General features: G+C 41.8%; 1 protein-coding gene across 1 annotated transcript; it reads left to right on the forward strand.

Moving 5' to 3' along the window:
* Positions 1-6,490: 6,490 nt before the first annotated feature.
* On the forward strand, positions 6,491-14,093 carry LOC133908490 (splicing factor SF3a60 homolog). Its single transcript, XM_062350538.1, has 12 exons — positions 6,491-6,814; positions 7,213-7,323; positions 7,896-8,000; positions 8,669-8,811; positions 9,107-9,203; positions 9,476-9,637; positions 9,753-9,824; positions 9,912-10,073; positions 10,598-10,675; positions 12,060-12,188; positions 12,623-12,769; positions 13,768-14,093. Exons 1-12 carry the CDS (start codon positions 6,641-6,643, stop codon positions 13,912-13,914), a joined length of 1,527 nt encoding a protein of 508 aa, XP_062206522.1. The 5' UTR covers positions 6,491-6,640; the 3' UTR covers positions 13,915-14,093.
* The last annotated feature ends 10,775 nt before the right edge of the window (positions 14,094-24,868 follow it).

The raw sequence follows: 24,868 nt of genomic DNA on the forward strand, positions 1-24,868 counted from the left end.
GTAAACCGTACTGTTCAGCTCATTCTCTTATTTATAGCAGTCATTGTCCGAGAATATTTTGCCAAGTTGCTCGTTAATTCAGGATTCACAGTTATCAAATGCCGTGTCAGGCTAGACCTTATAGAGTATGAAAGATGAGATTCTTTTGGCTACTTAATACTCTGGAATGATTATCATTCTTAAAGGAAGTTGTGGATTGAACATCTGGAAAAGAGATGCTGGGTCGGTAGGTTGTTGTTTTGACTTTTTTCTCCTTACTTTAATCCAGTCGCTCAATAGGACTTCCCATAATCCGAAAAGGTTGATTCTTCCCCTATAACCCCTACCCCTCTAAGGCAGTACTCTTCATCGGCAAATCCGAATGTCATAATTTTCTCTTATTCCCGTTTTTTCCTTCCTTTAGATAAATACTCGAATATGGAAGAGATCATCCTCTGGAGGCAACCAGGTCTAACCAGCAGCATGACATACAAAGCTGGAAAATAATTTCTGGTTTCAAATAAATAATACGAGATACATTTCAATCTCTTGACGTACCACTACAATAGCACCATAGATTCAATTCGCAAAAAGAAGCACCATAGATTCCATAACAACTTGACGAAAAAGATATAGGAGGAGGAAAAAAAACAGCCCCCATAAGCTCATGACCATTCCATGTCTCCACTAAAATAAGAAAGACAAGTCAGAGTTAGCAAGTCATCCATTCTTTTTTCTGTGTTGCACAAGACACAAGTCCATGTTCTCTTCACGCTCTGTTTGGTTATGTATTATTCCTTCGCGGCTTCGACCTGCCCCGTCCGTCTAGAACCAGAAGAGCTGACTCTTGATCTCGAAAGAAAACGGCAATCAGACTACGAAAACCACCAACGATACCATGGATCTCGCAGCCGGTTTAGGTTCTATTTCACAGGCTCTAGCTCCATATTAGATCTTAAATTTATAGATTAAGATAAAATAATTTAAATCTCTATTTTAAATTAAAATTAAAATAACACAACTTATTTAAACATCATGAATTTATAAGATAAAATAGTTTAAGTTTCAGCTCGACCTGCGCTGAAACTCTCACATGTCAATCAACTCCCGTGCATCCATCTGCGTGCGGCCTCACATGCCACTGCACATAAGAAATCCAAATCTGTGTTGGCTAGCTAGTGCAGATTTTTTTATATGGAATCGTTTTTTTCTTTCAATTGGTCAAGAGCCAAACCATGCATGCATAAGATTCCAACGCTGGGCTTTGCTTTATCCTTCTTCTACGTCGCCGTCGGCTCGCCTCATAGATCGCGGAAATATTTTACGCCGGTGCGGCGGCGGCGTTTCGGCGCAGGTCGAGTTTCCTCAGTCCTCGGTCGTGGAGTCGTCGGCCACGGAGCAGACGAATCGGTGTGCTCGTGTCGCTGCAGCACACGGAGCAGACGAAGCAAGCATGGCTTTCGCCTTTGGATTTTCTTCTCGTGTCGTGGCTAGGCTCGCGTCGTTGTTCTTGGATCAATCAGAAGTGGCACGCGCGCAGGACAGGGCGTTTTCCGGTGTGCTGCAGCGACGAATCGGTGTGCCAAAAAAGAGAGAGGCAAGGCTGAGGCGGCAACCGGCAGGTTGCTTGGTCGCGCCGCTCGCCTCTCGCTGTCTTCCCATGCAGCGACTTTTCTCCGCGAGCTGACGCACGTCGAGATGAGTGCACGACACGAGCACGGGTTTGTCCTGCCACTGGCTTCCGTTTCCTCCAGCCATGGCCCGTGTATTCACGACTGCCGTTGTGTAAAAAAATTCAGAAGGAAAGATCTGAATATGTAAAACGTCCATACGAAATTCTGTGTTCCAGAAGGGCGCGAGTGTGAAAAACTGTGTGCTAACGAGCGAGCTAGCCAGGAGCATACTCACGTTACTACTACTTGGTTAACTCTCAAGAAAAGCGGTTGACTTGGACCCAAAGAAAAGTTCGCCACACTTTGCGAGGATATAGAAACGGTAGGCCGTGCGAAAGAAGACTTCGATTTTGGCATTACCAAGGCGAGAACGACTTCTTTTCCTTCCCCATTGGAGCTCTGATCCAATCAGTAGATGCATCGCCCTTCCAGGGTCCATTTCAAAGACGTCAATATACCCGCAACCCACTTGATCGATTATTACACGGCACCGATAGGCTGGTAGAGGCCAATAGAGCATGTAGTAGAAGTGGATTTATTTACAGTAAATAGTTCGGATTGTCCATCTTATATATGTTTGTTTATGATTCTGATTATAAATTTTAATCTTTAAAATAAAAACAAAAACAAACGATTATAATTTAAAAGTTGATTCTCACAATACACGGATCAAGTCCATATGATACTACAAAATCTCACAATACATAATCCGATAAAAATAAGTTTCTTTACAGAATTTAAATAATGACAATCCACGATAAAAATAAATATAATCAGGTCCTACGGTGGAGGTCAAATATGGTGAGCACGAAGCAATCATCGAGGCACGATCGCGCACCTTCCTGCCAGCTGATCAATCACCGTTCATCTTCGTGTACCGCCTACACTAAACAAGCGTCAAAAGCCAAAAAGGGCTGAGCGGCCGTTCTCGCGCGGAGGCTAGCTGAAAAGCTCGAACAGCAGCCGCCCACACACTCTGTCTCCTAAAGCAGACGGCATGTGCAGAGCTGGCTCTGCCTCAGGTTGCCATGGCTGCCGCTGTTGCTTATCAGGCCTGATGCTTACTTGCCCACATACTACAGTACTTTGAACAATTTATCCCTTGCAAGTTTCAAGATTTTCTTTTTGGGGATTCGATGGTGGCAACGGAAGATAACATGATCGGCAGATAGACACTAACAAGAATTCTTGCCTGGTAAAAAAAAAAGATACCAGTACTATGACAAATTAACTACTCCACAGCCACCGGCGAGATCCGAGAACGACACTTGCTCCAGATTATTACCGACGCGTGGCTCCCACCGATCAGCATCTTTATCTATTCCCAGGTCAAAAGCTCCTCATGGTTGGACATTGCTGCGTTCACCCCAGCTGGAATACATCTATCCTTGCGCACTCCTTCCTTCTCTTCCTCCATTGGGATGGACGTCGCCAACCGCATTGTTCCGCCAGTTTCCGTCCTGTCACCCGGGGCGCCCACGGGGTTCGTTTTTACCCGTCCGGTCGCCATCGCGTGATCGCGTGGCATCATTGCTTGCCATGGCCACCTTCCCCATGCGATAAAAGCGAGTAAACTAAGGACCGGATCGGCGAAACCGTACCCATAAGTAAAGAGACGTTCCTGTAAACAAACAGAGGCGAGCGCACGAGCTGCAAGGGGGGCAGAGACAAGCATGCATGGACGGCCGCTGCGGCGGCTGGAGGGCTCAGCGGCCCATCCCGACGCCAAGGGCCGCCGCCCAGTGCGCATGCATGGATGCACGTCCCCCTCTCGCCGTGCCGGCCGGGGCTTGGCGCGGCGTGCCGGGCCACCTGCCGCGGCGCTGCGCCCGCTAGAAAACGAAGCTAGCTCGTGCCATGTGGGCAGCAGCAACCTGGATGGGTAGCTTTTCCTTGATAGCGAGCAAACCTGGATGGCTGGGGCCGCCATGACCTCGTGTCATGACAATGAGAGGTGCATTTTCTGAGCGACCATCTGTTGTCCATAGCTAAGGCGGATTGAGGATTCGGTGGTACACGCCAAAAATGCAAGTCGCGAGTTCATGCAATATTTTAGCTGTTCAAAGCGCATTGGGATCCGTAGAGAGGACATCGCGATGATTATGAGATAGGACCATGGTGCTGTTTGGTTATTTGCGCTAGCATGCCATGCAAAACTTTTTAGCCGTGCCCAGTTGTTTTGGACCCTACTAGAGAGGGAGGCTAAAACTTGGCTCAAATCCGGGCAGGCAAATCGGTGACCCCGATTTGGCTTGGCCAACTTCCCATGTTACAGCTGAGGTGGCATTCAGGGATTTGTTGGCTTCGATGCACACCTTTTGGAATTAGCAAGCTTAAAACTAATTTATTTTCTAGTAATTAATTCTACGATTCCAGACCTATATTGGCTATGTTTTAACATAAACAAATTTAGTGACACGTGGACTTCATATGTCATGCTCACAAGTTTGACACACTTTGGCTTGACCATCATCCAAACCCAATGTATTAGCCTAAAATTTAACACAATCCTCATTTTAGCTTGGTCACAGACTAAACATTATTTCTTAACCTTGATTTTGGCTTTTCTCCTGCTTTGGCCATTACCAATATTTGGCGAGGCATTCTATGGTTGAAAACCAAACAACGCCCATAAGCCGGGGTTGTTCCGTCAAGGAAAAATTAGATGGGATCCTATTTTTGTATTTTTTGAAGTTTACATTATTTTGAGCCACATTAGTTTCTTCTAGGGATGAAAATGAAAATAGTAAAACTCGAAATTCCAAAGATCATTTTTGAGCTTTTTCGATTGGAGAACCTGGAAACGACAATTAAAATACGGAAATAAAATGATAAAACTATGCGGAAACAGTAACAAAAACAATTTAACACACTTCCAATTGTTTTCGAGTCTTTCGAAACCAATAATTTTCAACAATAATTCTCGAATTTCTTTACCCACAGCCTACCAGTCCAGGGCTCCAAGCAACGGGCCAACAGCCGCTAACAGCCCTCAACCGCGTGTGAGGGCCGTGTCCCAAGCCTTGTGACTCGCGTTAAACTCGTGTCCCAGGCCTCAGCCTCAGCCGGCAGCCGCATAGTCCCATCTGATATGTTAATTTTATATATATATATATATATATATATATATATATATATTATTTATTGTTCTCAAAATTACGGGCTCAGCTCTGGTGGTTGTGTAATTGTATTGATGTAGATAATAACCTTGGTTCTTGTGCAAATTGAACCTGAAAAGTTCATTACATGAAGAGACAATATGACTAATGTGGGAAACACTTGTGGATCTGACTCTTCTGCACATGAAGAACAAGCAAATATCTGCCATTTTTAACTGAAATCGATCTAACAGGTTGAGATGGCAAATTTAAATGCACATTGCGATGCTCGGTGATGATCAGGTTTTCATAACTATTTGAGCTTGCCATGGATGGATCCATGGAGTGAGTAGAGCTTTCGGGTTTGAATTATCGATTCCTGATCGATATCGGCATGCTTCTGTTTTGATAACACCATTTTCGGTTTTCTCATATTATTAACGTTATATTCATTTATGACATTATCATTTTCAACTTCGTTTCAAAAAATATATAAAACTAAAAATAATTTAGGTATTTTCAATCGTTTTCGTCTCACTTTCTTCGGAGGCCAGAAAACTCAGCCTATGAGTCAGATGGGCCCTGGAACACCAGATAACATCGGCCCAGCCTGGCACAACAGTGAGAAGAAACCGGCCGAGAAGATAGCACGCTTTTATACCGGGCCTGAGCTTTTCGTAGGCTCACAGGCCCAACCTACTTTAATTAGAAATTTTCATAACTATTTTAATAATATTTTGAATTTTAAGAACAATATAATATAATATTTTCAACCCAGCGGCCGTATCCCATCCGAGAACTTTTTTATTTTTATATTTTTTAAATAAAAAATTGTAAGCTGTTTTATTTTGAAAAATCTCATATTTAGACTACCGCCATTTACTGGAAGGGTGGCGACAACTATCTAATTTTTTAACTCAAACAATTAATTTTATAATAAGAAATAAAAAACAAACTTTATTGTGCAGAGTCACAATGAAATTTCAAATCATATTTTTATTTGAAATATTATAGAGAGCTAGATCATACCTAAACCACCAAATTTATTTAGAAATTTTCATAACTATTTTAATAATATTTTAAATTTTAAGAACAATATAATATAATGTTTTTATTTTTAAATATATAACCCGAAGTCTCGAAATGTGATGTTTTAAAATGAACTATTATTTTTACAATTTTTTATTTAAAAAATAGAAAAAATAAAAAATTCTCGCAACAAACCGTGCACAAACGCATCGCTCATCCTAGAGTTTTTTAAATTTTTTTAGCTCTCATAAATTAATATTTTGAAAACAACATCTTTGACATTAAAATTCTAAGAACTAGTTCATATTAAATTATATAGCGTGACTCACAATTTAATTATAACAATACGTATGATGTGATAAAGATAAGTAGATAACCACACTGACATTCTGTCTATGTGCCTTACCATGTGGTTTTTTTTATCACGCTAAAGTATATTTTGATGTGACTTATACTTTAATGTGATAAAAGACTAATTCTTAATAAAAATTTAATGTCACAATGTTCTTTTTAAAATACTAGTTTAAAATAGCTAAAAAGATAAAATTCCCCATCCGACCGCCAATCTGCGAAGGACAAAGGCAAACGGTCCTCCGCCCGGCCCTGGGCCCGCGTCGCCTCATCTCGATTTGTTGGGTATTTAATTTTTTCTATCCTACTATTTAATAGAATGGTAAATTTATTATTAAATTTATTGTCGTAAATTTAGAGGACTCATTTGTTCATTCTTCGCGAAATCGAAGTGCCGCCAAAACCCTAGGTCCCCAGCGCGACCCCTTCCCGCCCCTCTATCGCCGCCGCGGCGCGAGTGACGTGCGGCCTCCGCGGGTACCGCAGGAGGGTGTAGCCTAGCGGGCGGCGATGGCGTCGACGGTGCTGGAGGCGACGCGGGCGGCGCACGAGGACCTGGAGAGGCTGGAGCGGCTCGCGGTGCAGGAGCTGCAGCGCGAGCCCGCCAATGCGCGGGACCGCCTCTTCCAGTCCCACCGCGTCCGCTACATGCTCGACCTCGTCGTCTCCACCTCCGACAAGCTCGTACGCCCCTACGCCCACTTCTCTTTATAGGGTTCGCGCTTGAGTTATCGCTGTAGCCCCTAGTGTCATGCCTGATCTATGTGCTGCTACGGGTTCGGCCTCTTAAGTTTTCGTTAGCTAGGTTAGGTTTGGGATTGTTCAAATTTTGTCATATCTGTTGAATCGGAGAGTGGAGATGCGTAGGGTTGGCTCTGGGAGGCTGTGGAATTTGAGATTCACTTCTCATTATTTTTTCTATTTGGTCTTCCTGATGCATGTCAATCCTGTGGAACTCCGAATTCGAGCTTGACAGATGTTTTGTAGGTTCTCTTTTTGTTGCTAAAATCTGTTTGAGCGTATCTTTTCGTTTACAGTGAATCATGATTTCATTTTGTTAATGTGCCTTATATCTTGTTTAGGTGGAAATCTATGAGGACAAGGACAATGCTAGGAAGGAAGAGATCTCCACCCATCTTACTGCACCCACACAAAACGGAATCTTTAGCAAGTACTATGAAAGGCTCAAAGAGGTAAATAGCCTAGTATGCCTAGCATGATTGCGCCAAAAGTCAATGCTGGTAATCTAGCCGTGTCATGGAATCAAATGGTTGAAAAATGCTAACTAAGCACATTATGCTGCAGTGGATGTATTAAATACTAATATATTAACATGTTACTGTTAGTTAATGTCTTTCAGTGGTAATGCCCTTTAAACTAATTGACTTTAGAACTAGCATACTTTTTTTTTACAAAATTGGAAAAGCAAAATGATTTGTTTACAAGGTAGATGTTCTTACTCAAAATAAGAAATATTTGAGAGAAGTAGGTTTCTGCAGAAGCATCACTTGGAAATAATATACTATCCACACCCTGGTCAGTTTCCCTGCTATTATGCTATTTGCACAGCATTGGTCCCGCACCGCATCCCCCTTGTGGCCCATTAGTCCTCTGTTTTATGCATTCCATGCAAACCCAAACTAGTTTGTTGTTGAAGAACTTGTGACAGTCTGTTAGCAACTAATATTCCTCATGTGCAAACCTCTTGTTTTCCTTACCCTTTTTTTGTTTACTCTTTTAAGCATATTTTGTTGCATGCGTGCAGATCCGTGATTATCATAGGAGGAACCCTTTTGCCCGTTTTGTCAGTACAACCGACGATTATGAAGTGCTTCTGAAGGAGGAACCAGTTATTGAATTCACTGGCGAGGTATTCTCCCATGCCAATCTTTCACCTTGTAGTCCTGCCTGAGATAATGTGGTGCACCTTTTTATTCTGAGCCATACCATGTTTATCTGAATTACCGTTACCTGTTTTCAGTTGCCCTGACTATACATGCTTTATACATATTAAATGAGGGTTGCTATTCAAGACTTTAAAATTTGTTGCGGCTTATCTACATATTTCCTTCTTTAATTCTTTGATTCAAAGTAGAACAGGTGGATGTTCCATTTTACAGTCTATCTGAACATGTCCAAGTTAGATGAATCATATATGGAGTTTGTCTGCTGTAAACTTTGTAGAGTCCATTAGCACCCTTCTTTTTCCTTTTCACTGCAGTAGTCTTGAAGTTGAGGGTATCTCCATTGTGATACGTGTACTTTAATTTCTGCAGGATTGTTTGGTTCCTCTTGTAGGATCTCGGTGGTATGGATGGTAAGATTTAGGCAATGATGTATACTGTGGTGGAGCATGAACGATAACTTGATAATTCGTTGCTGTTCTATTCCTGTTCTGACTTGCGCTTCTGATGCGTAGTTTTAATCCTGCTAGATTCATGTTGCACGCTTTCCACTTTGTTGGTGTTTATGTTTTCTTACTATATTTGTAGTAGTTATATTTATGTTTGCTAATCATCTGGTTCTGCATTTTGATAGGAAGCTTTTGGCCGGTACCTAGACTTGCATGAGCTTTATAATGAGTTCATAAATTCCAAGTTTGGAACTCCAATGGAGTACTCAGTGTATGTTGGCACATTTTCCCAGATGGATAAGGTCACGCGTAGCCATAAGGCTTCCAGGTATGTCATATGTGTTTTCTCTAAGACCAAAAACCATGTTTTCTCCTGCATGAGTTTCTCAATTATGCATATGCAGTGTGCACTTTTGATTGACTCCCCATTTCTTATACTTTGCGAGTGAGGGGCACGTGCAGGGAAATTGCCTAAAATGATGGGATAGTTGAGCGATATTTGTTCGTGATTAATCAAAAATTTACTCAGTTATTTAACCTGTCTAACATGCATTGTATCTACTGCCAATTTTATAAGTGGGATAACGATGATTGTTTGTCTTCCTTTCTCTTTAATTTGGCAGACAATACAAAGAATACTTGGAGCATATTTTGGAATACCTGACATCATTTCTGTATCGAACAGAGCCATTGCAAGACATTGAGAAGATTTTTACAAAGGTCAGTCTTATTTCACTTCTTTGTATCTTGCTTTTCCTTTGTGCGTCCACACTGATGTGATGACATAGTATTTTACGAAAGAGATCCTCCTTTACTTTCAATTTGCTTATAATCATGATTTTTCACTGTTATATTCATTCTGGATCTGACAATTGTTGGTTTGAAAATAATAGGTAATTTTATCAGTTACAGAGCATCACTGCATGCGCATATTAGCTTAGCACCTCACATAAGCAGCAGTTAACGTGCCAATGATATCTACATTTGTGCAGTTGGAAAGTGAGTTCGAGGAACGATGGGCCAATGGCGAAGTACCTGGATGTGAAAATAAGGGCACAGAGAAAGAATCTGTGCCACAGGAGTCTGAAATAGACCTTGATTACTACAGCACAGTTGAAGAACTTGTTGAGCTTGGCCCAGAAAAGTTGAAGGAGGTCTGCTCTTGCAACATAATGCTTAACTTATCATGCTTTTGTTTTGTGTCCTCATGTCATCCTTCACTTGACCTGCATGATTGAGCTCTACTGATCCATTTACCATTTATGTCAGGCTTTAGCTGCTCGTGGATTGAAAAGTGGTGGTACTGTTCAACAGCGCGCGGACCGGCTTTTCTTGTTGAAGGTGATTAGTAAATACTAGTGCTCACATGGTATTTTTTGGGTCTTTATCATTTTTTCTAAACATATTGTTGATCACTATATTTTGCAGCATATGCCTTTGGAACAATTGGACCGTAAGCATTTTGCCAAAGTTCGACGTAATTTTGTCTTAGACGCACCTTCAAATGGCAACAATTTCAAGGATGATTTGAAGAAGGAAGTTGCTTTGATGGAAGTAAAGATGAGGCGCCTTTGTGAGCTGCTAGATGAGGTCAGCTCTTCTTTGCTCCCTCTGTGTGTATGCGTGTACTTTTGATGCATGATCTATTTTTCATTCAAAAAATGCAATAGCATGTGTCTTATTGTGAGCTACTTCAATTTTTTGATAGGCGAGTGTATGAAGATAAGGTGGTTTAGCTTGAGGAATGGTCTTTTTCCTATGATAGACTTGTCCTTTGTGGATGGAAGATTTGTTCTGCCAGGTGCATGGCATTTGGTTGGAGGAATGAGTTAGTCCTAACATTAATGAACTGATTAATACTTGTAAAATAAATATATTATAAGTGCTCTGTGGTTTTGTTGCCTACCTATCAAGAATAGCAAAAGTTAACACCACAATGTACTGCTCAACAGTTGTAAAGTTCCATCACATGCCATTTTTAATGTGTTACCTATGGAAATTTTGCTTGTAAACCAAACTGTATACTGTACAAGGACCACAAGCATTCATTACATGTTTTTTATGTCCTTTTTACAGTCAACCTGACGCATGACCTATTTGTCTTCTTGATGTAGGTCATTGTAAGAACAAAGGAGAATGCAGAGAAGAAGCTAACTTTGACATATGAAGAGATGGAAGCAGAACGCGAAGAGGTACTTCTGTTATCAGCAAATTCTCTTATAATGTGTGCTCTTCTTTTGGAGTGCTCTGTATAGATGTGTGCCCTAAAGTGAGGCGTTTTTGTTTGCAATATCCCCAGAGTCTAGAACCTGTCATGACATCCTTGTTGTCAATGTGGTGTCTCCTGCTGATTACTCTGGGCAATACTTATCTGGAAAAAGATGATGTGAGAATTGTAGTGCTGTTGCAGTATGCAACCTTAAACAGGTTTAACAATAACAAATATAAATATTAAATAAAATAACACAACTAACAAGCGAGTTCTAAATGTAACATGTTTCAAATGAGAATATGTTGCCAGAAGTAGCATTATAGGTTTGGAGTTTGGACTCTCAAAGGATGAAAGAAGTCCTCCTTGAGGAAGCTACATAAGAGGGCATATTTTTTTTCCTTTGGCCACTGTAAAGGCCTTCATAGCGTTAATATGTCTGCTAAACTGCTGCTTGCTAAACTTTGAAATTGGACTGATATGCATGCATGTATTGTCATGGTATTCCTGCCAATATATTGATGGTGGTCGATTGAAGGTCATCAGGCCATTATTTAGAATAGTGGTTGGAACAAACACATACATAAATTGGTATTTATTACAGCATTTCGTCCCAAAATTCAGACTCAAATTAGTCTGTTTTGATTGGTATGAGTGGCTACCGTTGGTTGCCGACTTGTCGTCGATAACCAAAATCACTCGTGTCTTTTTTAGAATGGTTTTGTAATCTTTGGTTGTAAGGGCCTTTTTGGTTTGTACCCCACCGACGCCGAGCCACGCCAACACGCGGGCGCCCCTGTGTTTTGGTGGATGTTTTCGCTGCTCTCGCCTCGCCCGCGCGTGGGCGTGAAAATAAACTAGCATGGGCGTATTTCCTTTGGCGACGTGTGGGCTCCTAACCAAGCGGCGGCCTAAATCGCGTGGGCGCGCCAACGATTGGTGGGGCGAGCATCGGCACTGAACCAAACAACCTCTAACTTCCACAGTTTTGGAAGTTTTCATTTGTTTCTTGTCTTCAGGGTATGCCCTGTTTGTTTTGAAACATTTAGCACTTCGCATAAGCTTACTCTGTATTCCATAAAGATTTGTCGACTATACTGCTATCACATATGACAGAGACTACTAATTTATGCCTCATATCGTTTGAGAATATTGAATTCAAGTTTGCTCTGGTAGAAGTACATTGTAAAAGTCTGTAGATGTTGCACCTGGCTTGTTTCATATCATTCTTCTCTTGTTTGCTTCAAATTTCTTCATGAGCTTAAGATTTGGCTGAGCCTTTCCTGTGTCTTCTTCTGCTTTCATGGAAGCATAGTACTAAGTACTGTTCCAGTTCTTAACTACTGGCTTTTGTATTTTTCTTATAGGAGGAGGTACAAGCTGACACAGAAAGTGATGATGAAGAGCAACAAATCTACAACCCTCTGAAATTACCGATGGGTTGGGATGGGAAACCTATTCCCTACTGGCTATACAAGCTACATGGTCTTGGGCAGGTAACTAGTTTTATCAGTGCATATCTGGCTTTAATCATATAGCCTTCCTCTTGTAGGCGAGATGGGGTGCGCACCCTCAGTCCTTTTGACTCATGTTACTGTTGGTTAACCATTTTTGTATCATCTTAATAAATATGTTCGTCCCATATGAACCTATCAGTCATCACGCCATGTTTATGATGCCATTTTATTTTGAAATTAAGTTTGCTGGTCATTCAGTTTTACCCAACTGGATGCTTAATTTTATTGTACTATGCATCTGACCAGTTGCATTTGCATTATCGAATGTTTACGTTCGTTATTGCATTTTTTCCTCTTTCAATAATACCCTGAACTCGAACATCAAGGCATCCTTACCCCTTAGTTCGCTTATATTTCAATCAAAATTGCTATTGTACCCCTGACATGTTTGAATTGCCATGATTTGTCATCAGGAATTTAAGTGTGAGATATGTGGAAACCACAGTTATTGGGGGCGAAGGGCTTATGAGCGTCATTTCAAGGAGTGGCGCCATCAGCACGGGATGCGATGTCTTGGTATTCCTAATACTAAAAACTTCAATGAAGTCACGTCCATCCAGGTACATCATCATCATCTGTTGTCTTGTTGATATAATTCTTCCTGGCAATTCTGTTTCTAAAAGATTTTGCAAGTATTCAGGGCCCAGTCAGTGACTGAGTGCACATAGCTTACTGGCTTAGTTTATTCTCCTAGAAATGAAATAGTCAAGTCTTTTGCTTGAATTTGCCTTTTTACATTTGTGCTTCACATTTTGAAAAATATTTATTTATGAATGAGCAGTAATGTTGAGTTGCCTGTACCACAAGTCCACAAGGACATGTCTACCACCTTAGCATCACTTATGTACTGTCTCAACTGTTGTTAGCTAAAGTGGTTGTGGAAGGGGATATCAACATGGCCAAACTAAAGAAAATTAGGTTGTGGAAAGAGAAATCAGATGCACAAATTATATCCTTTATTCGTTTACGCCCGCCCGTACCCGCGAACATATGTTACAACAACAACAATAGCTTTTGTCTCAAGCAAGTTGGGTAGGCTAGAGATGAAACCCACAAGATCCAACTAAAAAGATGATAAGAAAACAATAATGATAATTAAAGTACTAGTAATAGTAAAAAATAAAGTAATAACGGTACAAAGAGACTGATGCATAAGTTATGATTCTGGCATGGATTGCTAACTTCTACGTGCTTCTATCTGTGGATAGTTCTTTGGGAATATTACATTCCTTCAATTCTCTCCTTACACTCTTTCTATGTTAGGTTTGGTCAACTCTTGCCTTTCTTCACGTTATTAGCGTGCTTCAGTATCCCACTTACATATGTTAATGGGACATTTTTGTTATGCACCATGCTTTATTTTTTTGCTTTAACATCTTTTTTCTGTGTATTTATCTGCTTTTCGAGTATAAATAAACTGCAGATGAATGACATCCACTATCCATAAATTGTTGGTTGAAATCATTTTGAACATGGGCTGTGTTTTGTATATGTGCATTTCCATTTAATCATTTTCTTTGTCACGAACTGCTAAGACATCTCTGATTTCTATTGACAGGAAGCGAAAGATCTCTGGGAGAAAATACAAGCACGGCAAGGGGTGAACAAGTGGAGGCCAGAATTGGAAGAAGAGTACGAAGACCAGGAAGGCAACATCTACAACAAGAAGACCTACACTGACCTGCAGCGCCAAGGCCTGATCTAGAATTCTAGATGTGATAGTAACGATTTTAGCTTTAAAGGAGCCGCTGCTGCTCCAACGGTCGGTATTGTGTTCTACCGAACTTTGCTGAACAGGATGTTGTAACTCTGAATGTATTGTCATTTGGTATACGTTCTATGTAGAAAGATGGTATTTCATAGCTAAGTGCTTTTCTTGGGCGATACGATGTGTTGCTCTACCGCTCTATCATCTGTAACATTCGGTTCTCAAGATATGGGATACTGTTTCATGGATTACATGACCATCTAGTCTCCAGGCTTCACCCACGTATGTCAGTAAATATGCTATACCTGTTTCTAATGTGGAAACAAGGTTATCCTTGATAAATGCAGCCATCTATGTAGAACCGAACGCAAGAAAGATTTTATAGGAAGATTATATAGACAGTACGTCCTGTCATGCAAATTCGGATGAACCGACCTCGGAGTGGCTTGGGTGGTGATGTGCTGGACAGGCCACGGGCCTGCCTCTAAATACACTTGCTAGTTCACCATATTTCCAAGTGAGAATATAGGTATGGATACTATGATACAGATGTCCACAGCAACCGAGATAAACGACGACACTCCAGCAGCCTCGAGAAGAATGGAACACTATCCCAGCAGCTGCATTCACAAACTTGCGGATACATGTCATTAGGATCGACGAAAAGCTCGAAACTCTTGAGTCGGCTAGGCTCAGACCGACTTGTTGCATTTTTTAATAAGTTAAGTCAACATTTTAGTTTGTTTCGTAAATGAGCTAGCTCGAGGCAGCTCGTGAGCCAACTTGGCTCACTAGGCCCAGTTAGCCGATCCACTTAAGGTTGAGGCTTAAGCACTGTTTCACATAACCACGCTATAGCTCCACACGAGTCACTTAACACATCGGCAACACCCTTTTCCCTAGCCGTCGTTGCCTCCAGCCCTCAACAACACGTCACCTGGAGCCCTCGGTGTCGCACCGCCTGACCCCTGTCACCTGATGTGGTCACGTGGGATTTGATTATGTTGTCTGTCATGTTATTAGATTCCATGATCTGATTGTGTCGTTTGTCATATGTTGTGGGCAATTGCACATTTATTTCTTGATCATTGTGTTGAATTTATGTCTATCCAATTGGTGTTAGTGCAGTTGCCACTTCGAAGCTGAAATTGCATCTAGACCCCTTATGTGGGTTTTGAATAATTAATGACAAACGATTAAGGGACTAATGTGTTTATTAGATTTATGAACATGTTTTAGTATTATTGGAGAAGATAAACGACGTTGGCGTCCCTAAAAAGAAAAGAGAAGCGACATGAAGTTACTTATTAGGTTTAAATTGTTTTTATTCTCGAACTTGAGTTTAGAAATACCGTACTATTAAGAGAGATGCGTTTAGTTTAACTTGAAGAGATCTCAGTGCTCAAATGGCTCTTTTAGACCAAATATGAGAAACACAATTACCCCACGGACACCGAGAATGTCTTAGTGTTTGTTTGCACCTAGAGTGTCAAGGATGACCTAGAGTCTCTGGGTTACCAGAACCTCCAGGTAAGGCTCCGGCCAGGGGTGCTCAGCTATAACCTAAGTACTAACTCCGGAGTCTCCGGGTTGACCCGGCTACTTCGGATTCTGGTCAGTGGCCTGAAGTCTCCGGGCTAGACTCCAAGTCAAACTCTCTGGTTGGGCTTGAGTGCCCAACCTAGAGTCACTGGGTTGACTCAGATACTCCAGGTTATGGGAAGGTTCGGACCCTCCGAATAGGGCTCCAGACAGAGGTCTTTGTGGCTTTTTCAAAGGCCAACCCGGATACTCCGGGTGAACCCCAATACTTCGGATCAGTAGAAAAAAAACTGTAATGGCTAATTTTGGGGGGGCTGGGTTTAAATACCCCCTTCTCCCTTTCATCTAGTGCTGCTGAAACAACTCAAGAAAAAGACTTCATAGCCTCTTTAGAGCCTACCTACTCCTCTAGTGCATTAACTCTAGTAAGAATATGAGAGTTAAATCCATCTTTTGAGCACTTGAGTTCATCGTCAAGCCATTGACTCGCATTTGTTACTCTTGGAGCTCCGAGCTCCTATACGGTTAGGCGTCATCCGAAGAGCACATAAGCTTATGGAGTGCTTCAGGAAGTTTATGAAGGTCATCCTCACCTCCGCAAGGGAAGAGAAATGTTGAGTAAGCCCCAAGCTCGATCTTTGTGGTCGCTCAGTGAGGATAAGGGTTGAGAGAGACTCGGCTCTTTGTGAGCACCTTAATAGAGATGTAGGATTATTGGATTCGAACTTCGGGAAATAAATACTTGTTTTCTTCACTTTCTTGCATACTTTCTTATTCTAGTTGATCTTTTGGGTGGTTTGCCCCAATTTACTTGTTTGTGAGTTTGTGATCGCAGGTGGTTGTTGAAAAGAAGCTCATACATCAATTGAAACATGTGGTAACTCATAGACTCAACTAGATTTGCCTAAAAATTCATAGTCTTCGATTTCCTGTTATTTTCAGACTATCTGGGTTCACTGGAGTATCCGGATCCTGTACAGCTCAGAGTATCCGGACTCTATAATCCACTGTGAAATTTTAAATTTCAGGAAATGCTTATTTACCCCCTCTAGGCAACATCACATATACTCAATTAGTATCAAAGCATAACCTCCTACAAGGCTTTACCGCTTGAAGGATTTGAAGATGTCGACGTTCAGGGAGAAGATTCTGAAGAGCTCAATGAGTCTAAAGGGTGTTCTTTCGACATCGGGTAATGGTAAAGGCAAGGGAGTCGCAATCGAGCTCAATTATGATAAATTGAATGCTTCCAATTCTTATATTTCTGTGTCATCGGGGGTGCACCATATTTTGAAGGCACGCACTATGCCACTTGGAGGCACAAAATGATATTGCATTTAATATCTCTTCATCCAAGTATTTGAAAGATTGTTTGCACATAGCAATACACAAGCCTCAAGTGTGTTGCTTGGTGCTTTGAGCCTCGAGGAGTTAAATAAGATTGATGGGCTTGAAGAAGCCAAAATGATATGGGACACACTTCAAATCACACTTGAAGGTAGCACAAGCGTGAGGGAATCCAAGATAGAGTTACTTGAAGGCAAATTAGGAAGATTTATTATGTAGGATGATGAAATCCCTCATGCCATGTATGACCGTATGATGGTGCTAGTAAATAAAATAAAAGGGCTTGGAAGTGAAGAGCTAGATAGCCACAAGGTGGTGCAAAGATTGCTAAAGAGCTTTTGCATCAAGAAACCTTACCTTGGTTACTCTCATCCGAGAAAGAAGAGATTATAAGAGGCTCGCACCAAGTGATGTGCTTGGTAGAATACTTGCTCATGAGCTCATGGAGGAGGAAGCAAATGAAGTCAAGAATCTTACCAAGCAAAGCTCAAACTCAAAGAATAAAAAAGTAGCATTTAAGGCAAGAAAAAGCAAGCAAGTTGAAGAATCAAGCTCAAGTTAAGATGAGAGCTCGAATGATGAAGAAATAGCCTTCTTTGTAAGAAAGTTTAAGAAATTCATGAAGAATGGTGATTATAGCAAGCCTAACAGAGACATATCCAAGAGAAGAACGTCCAAGAGAGTATGCTATGAGTGCGGCGAAGTTGGACACTTCATCGCCGAGTATCCTAACAAGAAAAGTAAGGACAAAGAAGAAAAGAAGAACAAGCCTTTCAAGAAGGACAAATACAAGACCCATAAGAAGAAATATTTGGGTTAAGCCCATATTGACAAGGAGTGAGACTCCAACTTTGACTCCGACTTCGATGATGAAGGGGTCACTACCATCGCTGTAACATCCTGAATTTTAGCACATAAAAATATAGCAAAATTCGCTCCAAATTAAAACTTTTTCTAATTATTAAACTAGTATAAAACCAAGGAAGTATATATTTGATGTATATACTTGTATGTATATATTCAAATATATTATTTTGGCTAAGTATTCCAAAGATCACTAAGTTAATTTCTAAATTAATCGTTGCATAAATGGAGCATATGCATTTTGGTTTATTGTTCTTATGGTTCTTTGTGTGGCGATTCGAGTGTTGTATGCTTCTCAGTTCGAATCTATTCTAGTTCTTCTCGGTAATTTCCTAATCCAAATCAATTCGTAAAGATCGATCTTCCAATCCAACTCAAATCTATAATTCAATTATTCAATTGAGTTATCCCCATTTAATTTTGTTCGACTCGAATTGAATGTCTCTAAAGTTCGAATCCCAATCTTGATTCAATTCTTTCGAAATCCATTGAATTCAATTGCATCCAAATTGAATCACTCAATCTCAATTTGAATATTTCCAAATCCTATTACCAATTCAAATTATTCAATTTGAATCCTTGCAAATACAAATACAATTCAAATACATCTATTTGAATTATCACACATTTCATTTACAAATTCAAATACATCTTTTGCAATTCAAATACACAAATATCTCTCACCATCTCTCCCTCTCTCAGTTCTTCTCATGCCCATCCCCTCCCTCTGTGCTCTCTCTCCCTGATCCGATCACCAGGGGCAGCAGCCCATGCTCCCATACTCCTCTCTCTCTCTCTCTCCCCTAGAGATCTCTCTCATCTCTCGGCTCTCTCACACTCAAGCATATCCACTGGCCCAAAAGATCACACCGGCCACTGATCTTTTCCCTGGACTGTCAACACCCATGCCGTGCTCCCGTACCGGCCTGCTCCCTGATCTGCACCAAGCAGCAAAAGCCGCTAGGACAAGCTCCTCCTCTCAAGCTTCATCTGCAAGGCAGCCCCTCCCCCACGCCATATGCAGCAGCTCAAGCCAACACCCACGGCAAACACACACCAACACAGCACAGCAGCAGCACATCACATAGCCGAGCGCAGCTCCTCTGCCCGCGTGCACGCCGCTGCTGAGCCTCCACCGCGCTGTCAGCTAGCTGTGCCGCGCTGCTCCCTTTGCCGCCCGTGCGCCCCTTCGCGCCGGCGCCATGTATGCCGCTGCTCGCCGGCGCGCAGTCGCTCACCCGAGCCATTCCGCCGCGCCGAGCCCACCATGGCGTGCCGTCGTCGCCCGCCGCCGTTCCCCCGTGCGTCCTCCCGCACCGCCGTGCTCAGCTCCTCGGCGCCGTCTCGGCCGCTCGGCCACGTCCAGCCAGTGCGCCACCCCGCCGAACCGAGCCCGCCACGGCGTCAAGCCGCTCACACCGAGCCGCCGTGGCCCACCTCGACTCCAGCCGGCCGCACCGACCCAGCCGCGCCGCGCTGCGCACAGCCGCCGCCCGCGTGCGCCGTGCCGCCTACTTTGCCTCGGCCGGCCACCATCCCTCCGGCGAGCTCCAGCCTCAACCCCCCCCCCCGGCGTCCTCTCTCTCCGCCGGCCTCACATCTCCGGCTCCTCCTCCCTCTCCGGCGCCACCATCTCCACCGGCGCGTGCCGCGCAGCTCCGCCGTGTGCCGTCGCCGGCTAGTTCCGCCACCGCCTCCCTCTCCTCTCCGGCCGGCTTCTACTCTCTCCCCGGCCGCTCCCCTTCTCCCTCCAGCGCCGCCGCCGCTCCCTCCGGCCCTCCGCGCTCGCCTCCCTCCGCCTCTCTCTGTTAGCCGCTCGGGCAAACAGGCCACCCGGCCTTATCCTCTCTCCTTCCCCCCCTTCTGTGTGGGCCCCACAGGCTGGCCGTGCTTATCCTTCCCCCCTCCCACCTCTCTCACGCCGACACGTGGGCCCCAGTGGCCGGGCAAGCTCCCCGGTCCACACGTCCGGTCCGCGGTGGACCGTACACCGAGCCACCCTTCCGGTCCACAACCACGAGCTGAGTTCACCAAACAGTCACCCCACCGGTCCATCAATCCTGTCCACCATGCACCCACTCACAAATCTCCTCCGGTTCACGAATCCCGTAGACCAAGTCTATAAAACAGTAGTCCTTTTCAATTTTCAGGATTTTCCTTTTCCGCAAAACTTCCGACTTCCGTAATTCATCCGTTTCAACTCCGATTTTGGTGATTCATTCGCCGATGTTCCTCTAAAATCATAATCTACCTCCATGCCAAATCTTGTAAGTTTTGGAGTTCGTTTAATTTTCTCGTTTGGTAATTATTTGTATTGCGGTGTTTAATCTAGATTTAGATATCATCTTTTAATAAATAAAGTCGAGTTTAGATAATTTCATAAATGTGTTTGAGATATAATTGTATTTAAGTTGCTTATATTAATCTCGCTTAAGTGTAGGTTAATCATCATATGAGTTAAAGGGTAGGTTTTAGATTAATCTTTTAATCAATGTTGCAATGTATTGTTATTTCATGTGATATTTCATGTGATGGCATACAATTAATCTTAGCTCAATTAAGGTAATCAATTAACTCGTGTAAATGATAGATAAATAAATACATGTTAATAGAATATGATAGAATAATTTATCATTGGTAATTAATTAATTGAATAACCTTTTGATAATTAATTAATTAGATTCAAAGGATAGATTAATCTAATTAATTAATTGCATGTATGCTTTTATGATAGCAATAAAATATAACTTAATTAGTGTGGCAATTAAACAACACTAAGTAATTAAGATTAGTTGCCGATTAACCATGTTTAGTGCTATAGATTAACGTATTTAATCTCCACACTTAAGCACTAATAATCGTCTAGAGTTATACTTATGTATATATGTATACATACTCACATACATATAGAGATGAGTATTACACATATATTCATGTCGATACACGTGCACTCACCTACACGTAGAATCTCTAGTTGTCGTCCTTCGACAGTTAATCTAATAAGAGTTCACCTAGTTAATCGTGATTTGTTCAGGTTTTCTCTTAAGTTGATAAAACAACTAGGTTAATAGCTTAGTCTAGCTTCGCTAGATTATCCCGTTATTCTCTGTGTACTAGCTTCGTGTTGCTTAGAGTTATCGATCGTCTTCCGCTAGGTTTAGCTTTCGCCGTTCTTCTTCCGCTTTGATATTTCATTGGTTTTATTCTGGTGTTCAATTGCTTAGTCGTTGTGCGCTTTTTGTCGTTAATCTGCGTAGATTCGAAGTCGAGGTTCTAAGCAAGAACGCGAGGAAGGAACTGAAGGCAAGATCCAACAATAAAGAAGAATCCCGGGAAACTCAAGAGACAAGACCAATCGTTAATTGACCCTTCAAGAAGGCAAGTCCTATTTCCTTGATCATATTGAACCTATGTTTTCGAATAATATATATGATCAACTAAAATCAGACTTATTATTGCATGTGCTATATATTGCATTTCTTTCAAACTACTTGTAGTAGTTAACCCTATCAACACTGCCATGCCATACATGTTATCATCCAGAATACATATCACCCTAGGAATACCTGTTGTTACATATATTAACAATAGACGACACCTTGATATCTAGCATGCTTAGGATTGAATACATCTCCTCTGAGATGTCGCTTTTAAAATACGTCTCCTCGGAGATATTGCTTTTAAAACACTTCTCTTAGAGACCAATTTGCTATTATCAACAATAACTCATATACCATGATTCCTTGATGGTTGTGAATTCCGTGATGGTCGAGAAATCCTTGATGTCATGTGGGACATGGAAGGTGATGTGTAAAAATGGGTGAAAACTGTTTTGGCGCGGGCAGGTAGAGTGATCCTCCGGGGAGGATGCTCATGGGGGCTTGAGTTACATGATGGTATTCATTGCCCATGAAGATGCCTAGCCCGGCCGCTTAAGGACCGAGTCTTGCGCCGTCATGCTTAGTCACCCCGTGCAACCATGCGTCCTGTATGGGCAGGACTTGATTTTCCTTCACTAGACTGAGTTGGGCATCATACCAGGAGGCTGAGAGCAACGAGCAGCCAGGGGTCTATCTGTCCCGCTGTTTGGAGGTTTAGGGACCGGCTTAGGCTTAAAAATGGAGGCTGGCCTTCGGAACATGCAGCTCTGGAACTTGGCGTGTCTCGTGGAAAAGCCCGGCAGGAAAGGTGTTTGGAGAGTCTCGGTATGATTCGCTCCTCCGCTTGCAACGGTTGGAGGCTGAGCATATCGTATGGGTAAAGCTGTACAACCTCTGCAGAGTGTAAACCTATTCGAATAGCCGTGTCCACGGTCATGGACATGCAAAGCATTGACCTCACTTGAATAGACTCCGGGTGCGTGCGTCTTGATGTGTGAGTGTGTGGACTAGATGTCCGTGTGATGTGGTTCCTGGCTCGATCCGCCAGAAGCTGTGTGGTACTAGAGGTACACCAGATGTGATAAAAGGGACTGCGGAGTGAGGTATAGCCCCTCCCAGGACTGAAAACCCCCAGATGCAACTTGTTACCAGGTCACCTTCTAATACGTTGGGGACTTGAGGTGATACTCAGTACCAACAGAAGATGCCTGCCTTTGTTTTCAAAAGCTTTGTTACATTTATTTCAAAAAGGTTAACAGTGGAGAATATAACTAGATATTTGCATAAAACCTGCTTTACGCTTAAAACTATGCCGTAAAGCCTTATCCTTGAAATATTCATTATGCATCTATCAACCCCTTTGAAGTAGTATAGGACTTGTTGAGTACCTTCCGTACTCAGTCTTGTTGCTTTCAGATTGTTGAGTTGGAAATCAACCTCAACCCAGATGAAGTCGAAGAGAAGAAGTCTAAGGTCGCGTCCGCACCCGAGTTGCCTGTGGCATTGGGTTGCATCGTCGTTTCGCTCCGCTGTGCTGTAGGCCCTTCTGCCTGGCTGGTCTGCTGTGGATTTTTGTCCACCAGACCATCTTTTCTCTTTTCAGGTATTTATTTTACTTATTTGTTTTCGAAGTATGTATTTGATATCATTCTGTTGAATTCTGTGCGTATCAGCTACTTGATCCAGGGACTGATACAGGAGGCACAGGGGAACCCGGGTTCGGGGTCCTGACAATCGCCATCCATTCCTCTACACCGACAAAGTCACTTTTTGGCGAGATGAGCGACGGCGACAACACTCCTAAATGTCTCATGGCAAAAGGATGCAAGGTAAAATCACAACTCAAGCTCCTAGATAGTAATAGTGATAGTGGTTGTGAAAGTATGCTTAAAAGTCTTAGTAAAAATTTCATATCTAAGATAAAAGAGCTAATAGAAATAATAGAGAGTCAAGATGAGATCCTCGAGAAGCAAGAGGACTTGCTCATCCTTGAAAATGAGAGAAACCTTAAACTCGAAGAGCTCCTTGCTAAAGAGAAGGAGAAAATTAAGAAATTGACCAAAGATCTTGATTTAGCTAATATCTCAATTGCTAGTCTTGAGGATAGAAATGTCACACTTGAAGAGAATTTCAAATATTTGAATGAATCTCATAAAGCTCTTAAAGTGTAACTTTCTGTCCTCAAGAATAGCACTCCCACATCTAATGATACAACCTCACTTTCTATTGCTTCTACTAGTAATGGTTGTTTCTGTTGCTACAATATTGATATAAATGCTTGTGCTACTAATATTCAATCTTTGCAATCATTACAAAAGGAAAATGAGAGATTAAATGTGTTGTTTAAGTATGGATGCATCAAGACATACAAATCTAAGAATGCACTATACAAGATCATTAAGGCCAAGGATAATAGGCAAAAGAAAGGGCTTGAATTTGATATGCATATGAGCAAGCCAAGTGAGCGTGTGGTGATTAATAGTAAGGAGTACCTCAAGTTCATTAAGGGAGGTAAGTAAAATGATCTTACCACACAAGCCAAACGACCCAAATGTCATACACCTCAATCTACTTTTTATGCATCTTATGTTTTGAAGAGAAACCATCATGGTAAAGTGGTTGCTCTATATGTTGGCACATGCACAAAGGCTTGAGTTGTCAAAAGGAGTGTGTGGGTATAAAAGTGTTTGTGACTAACATGAAAGGACCCAAGCAAATTTGGTACCTAAAATAAAAGCTTAATTTTTTTTGTAGCCATACTCCTCTAGTGGATCAAGTTGAGTTATTGATAGCGGATGCATAAATCATATGACTGGAGAAAAGAGTATGTTCTAATCATTTGAAGAAAATAGAGGATCTCATGATAATATTGTTTTTAGTGATGATGGGAAATGAGAGGTAATTGGTTTAGGTAAATTTTCATCTCTAATGATCATTCTATCTCAAATATTTTGTTAGTCAAATCTCTTAGTTATAATTTATTGTCTATATCACAACTTTGTGAGATGGGCTACGATTGCCTTTTTACTAATGAGGGTGTAACATTTTCTAAAAGAGAAGACTCCTAAATAGCTTTCACTGGTCGGTTGAAGGGCAAGCTTTATCTTGTAGTTTTTTCAATAGATGAAGTGAGGCCTAAAACTTGCTTGATTGCTAAGTCTAGCATGGGTTGGCTATGTCCCCGCCGACTAACACATGTTGGTATGAGAAATTTATCTAAACTTTTAAAGGGGGAGCACATCAAGACTAACAAATATTTTTTTTGAGAAAGATAGAATCTGTAGTGCATGTCAAGCGGGCAAGCAAGTTGGCGCTCCTCACCCCGCCAAGAATGTGATGACATCCACAAGGCCTTTGGAGCTCTTTTACTTGGATTTATTTGGACCGATCATCTACATAAGCATAGGCGGTAACAAATATAGTTTGATTATTGTTGATGACTATTCTCGTTTCACTTGGGTATTCTTTTTGTATGATAAGAGTGAAACACAAGCCATATTCAAAAATTTTTTTACAAGAGCTCAAAATAAATTTGATGTGAAGATAAAAAGAGTGAGAAGCGACAATGAAAATAAATTCAAGAATACTCAAGTTGAAAAATTTCTTGATGAAAAAGGGATCAAGCACGAGTTCTCGGCACCCTATTCACCTCAACAAAATGGGGTTGTCAAGAGAAAGAATAGGACTCTCATAGAGTCGGTAAGGACCATGCTTAATGAGTACAAGATTTTAGATCAATTTTGGACAGAGGTTGTCAATACCGTATGCTATGCCATCAACCGATTGTATCTACACAAGATCTTAAAGGAAACCGCTTA

Source organism: Phragmites australis, chromosome 2 (assembly GCF_958298935.1).
Source record: "Phragmites australis chromosome 2, lpPhrAust1.1, whole genome shotgun sequence".
In the NCBI taxonomy this organism is placed as follows: Eukaryota; Viridiplantae; Streptophyta; class Magnoliopsida; order Poales; family Poaceae; genus Phragmites; species Phragmites australis.

Bases quoted from the DNA above. Each gene is read 5' to 3' on its own strand.
- LOC133908490 (XM_062350538.1), top strand. From the start codon at position 6,641: ATGGCGTCGACGGTGCTGGAGGCGACGCGGGCGGCGCACGAGGACCTG. The intron at 9,825-9,911 runs GTGATTAGTAAA...TATATTTTGCAG, and splicing joins ACCGGCTTTTCTTGTTGAAG to CATATGCCTTTGGAACAATT. The intron at 10,074-10,597 runs GTCAGCTCTTCT...TTCTTGATGTAG, and splicing joins TTTGTGAGCTGCTAGATGAG to GTCATTGTAAGAACAAAGGA.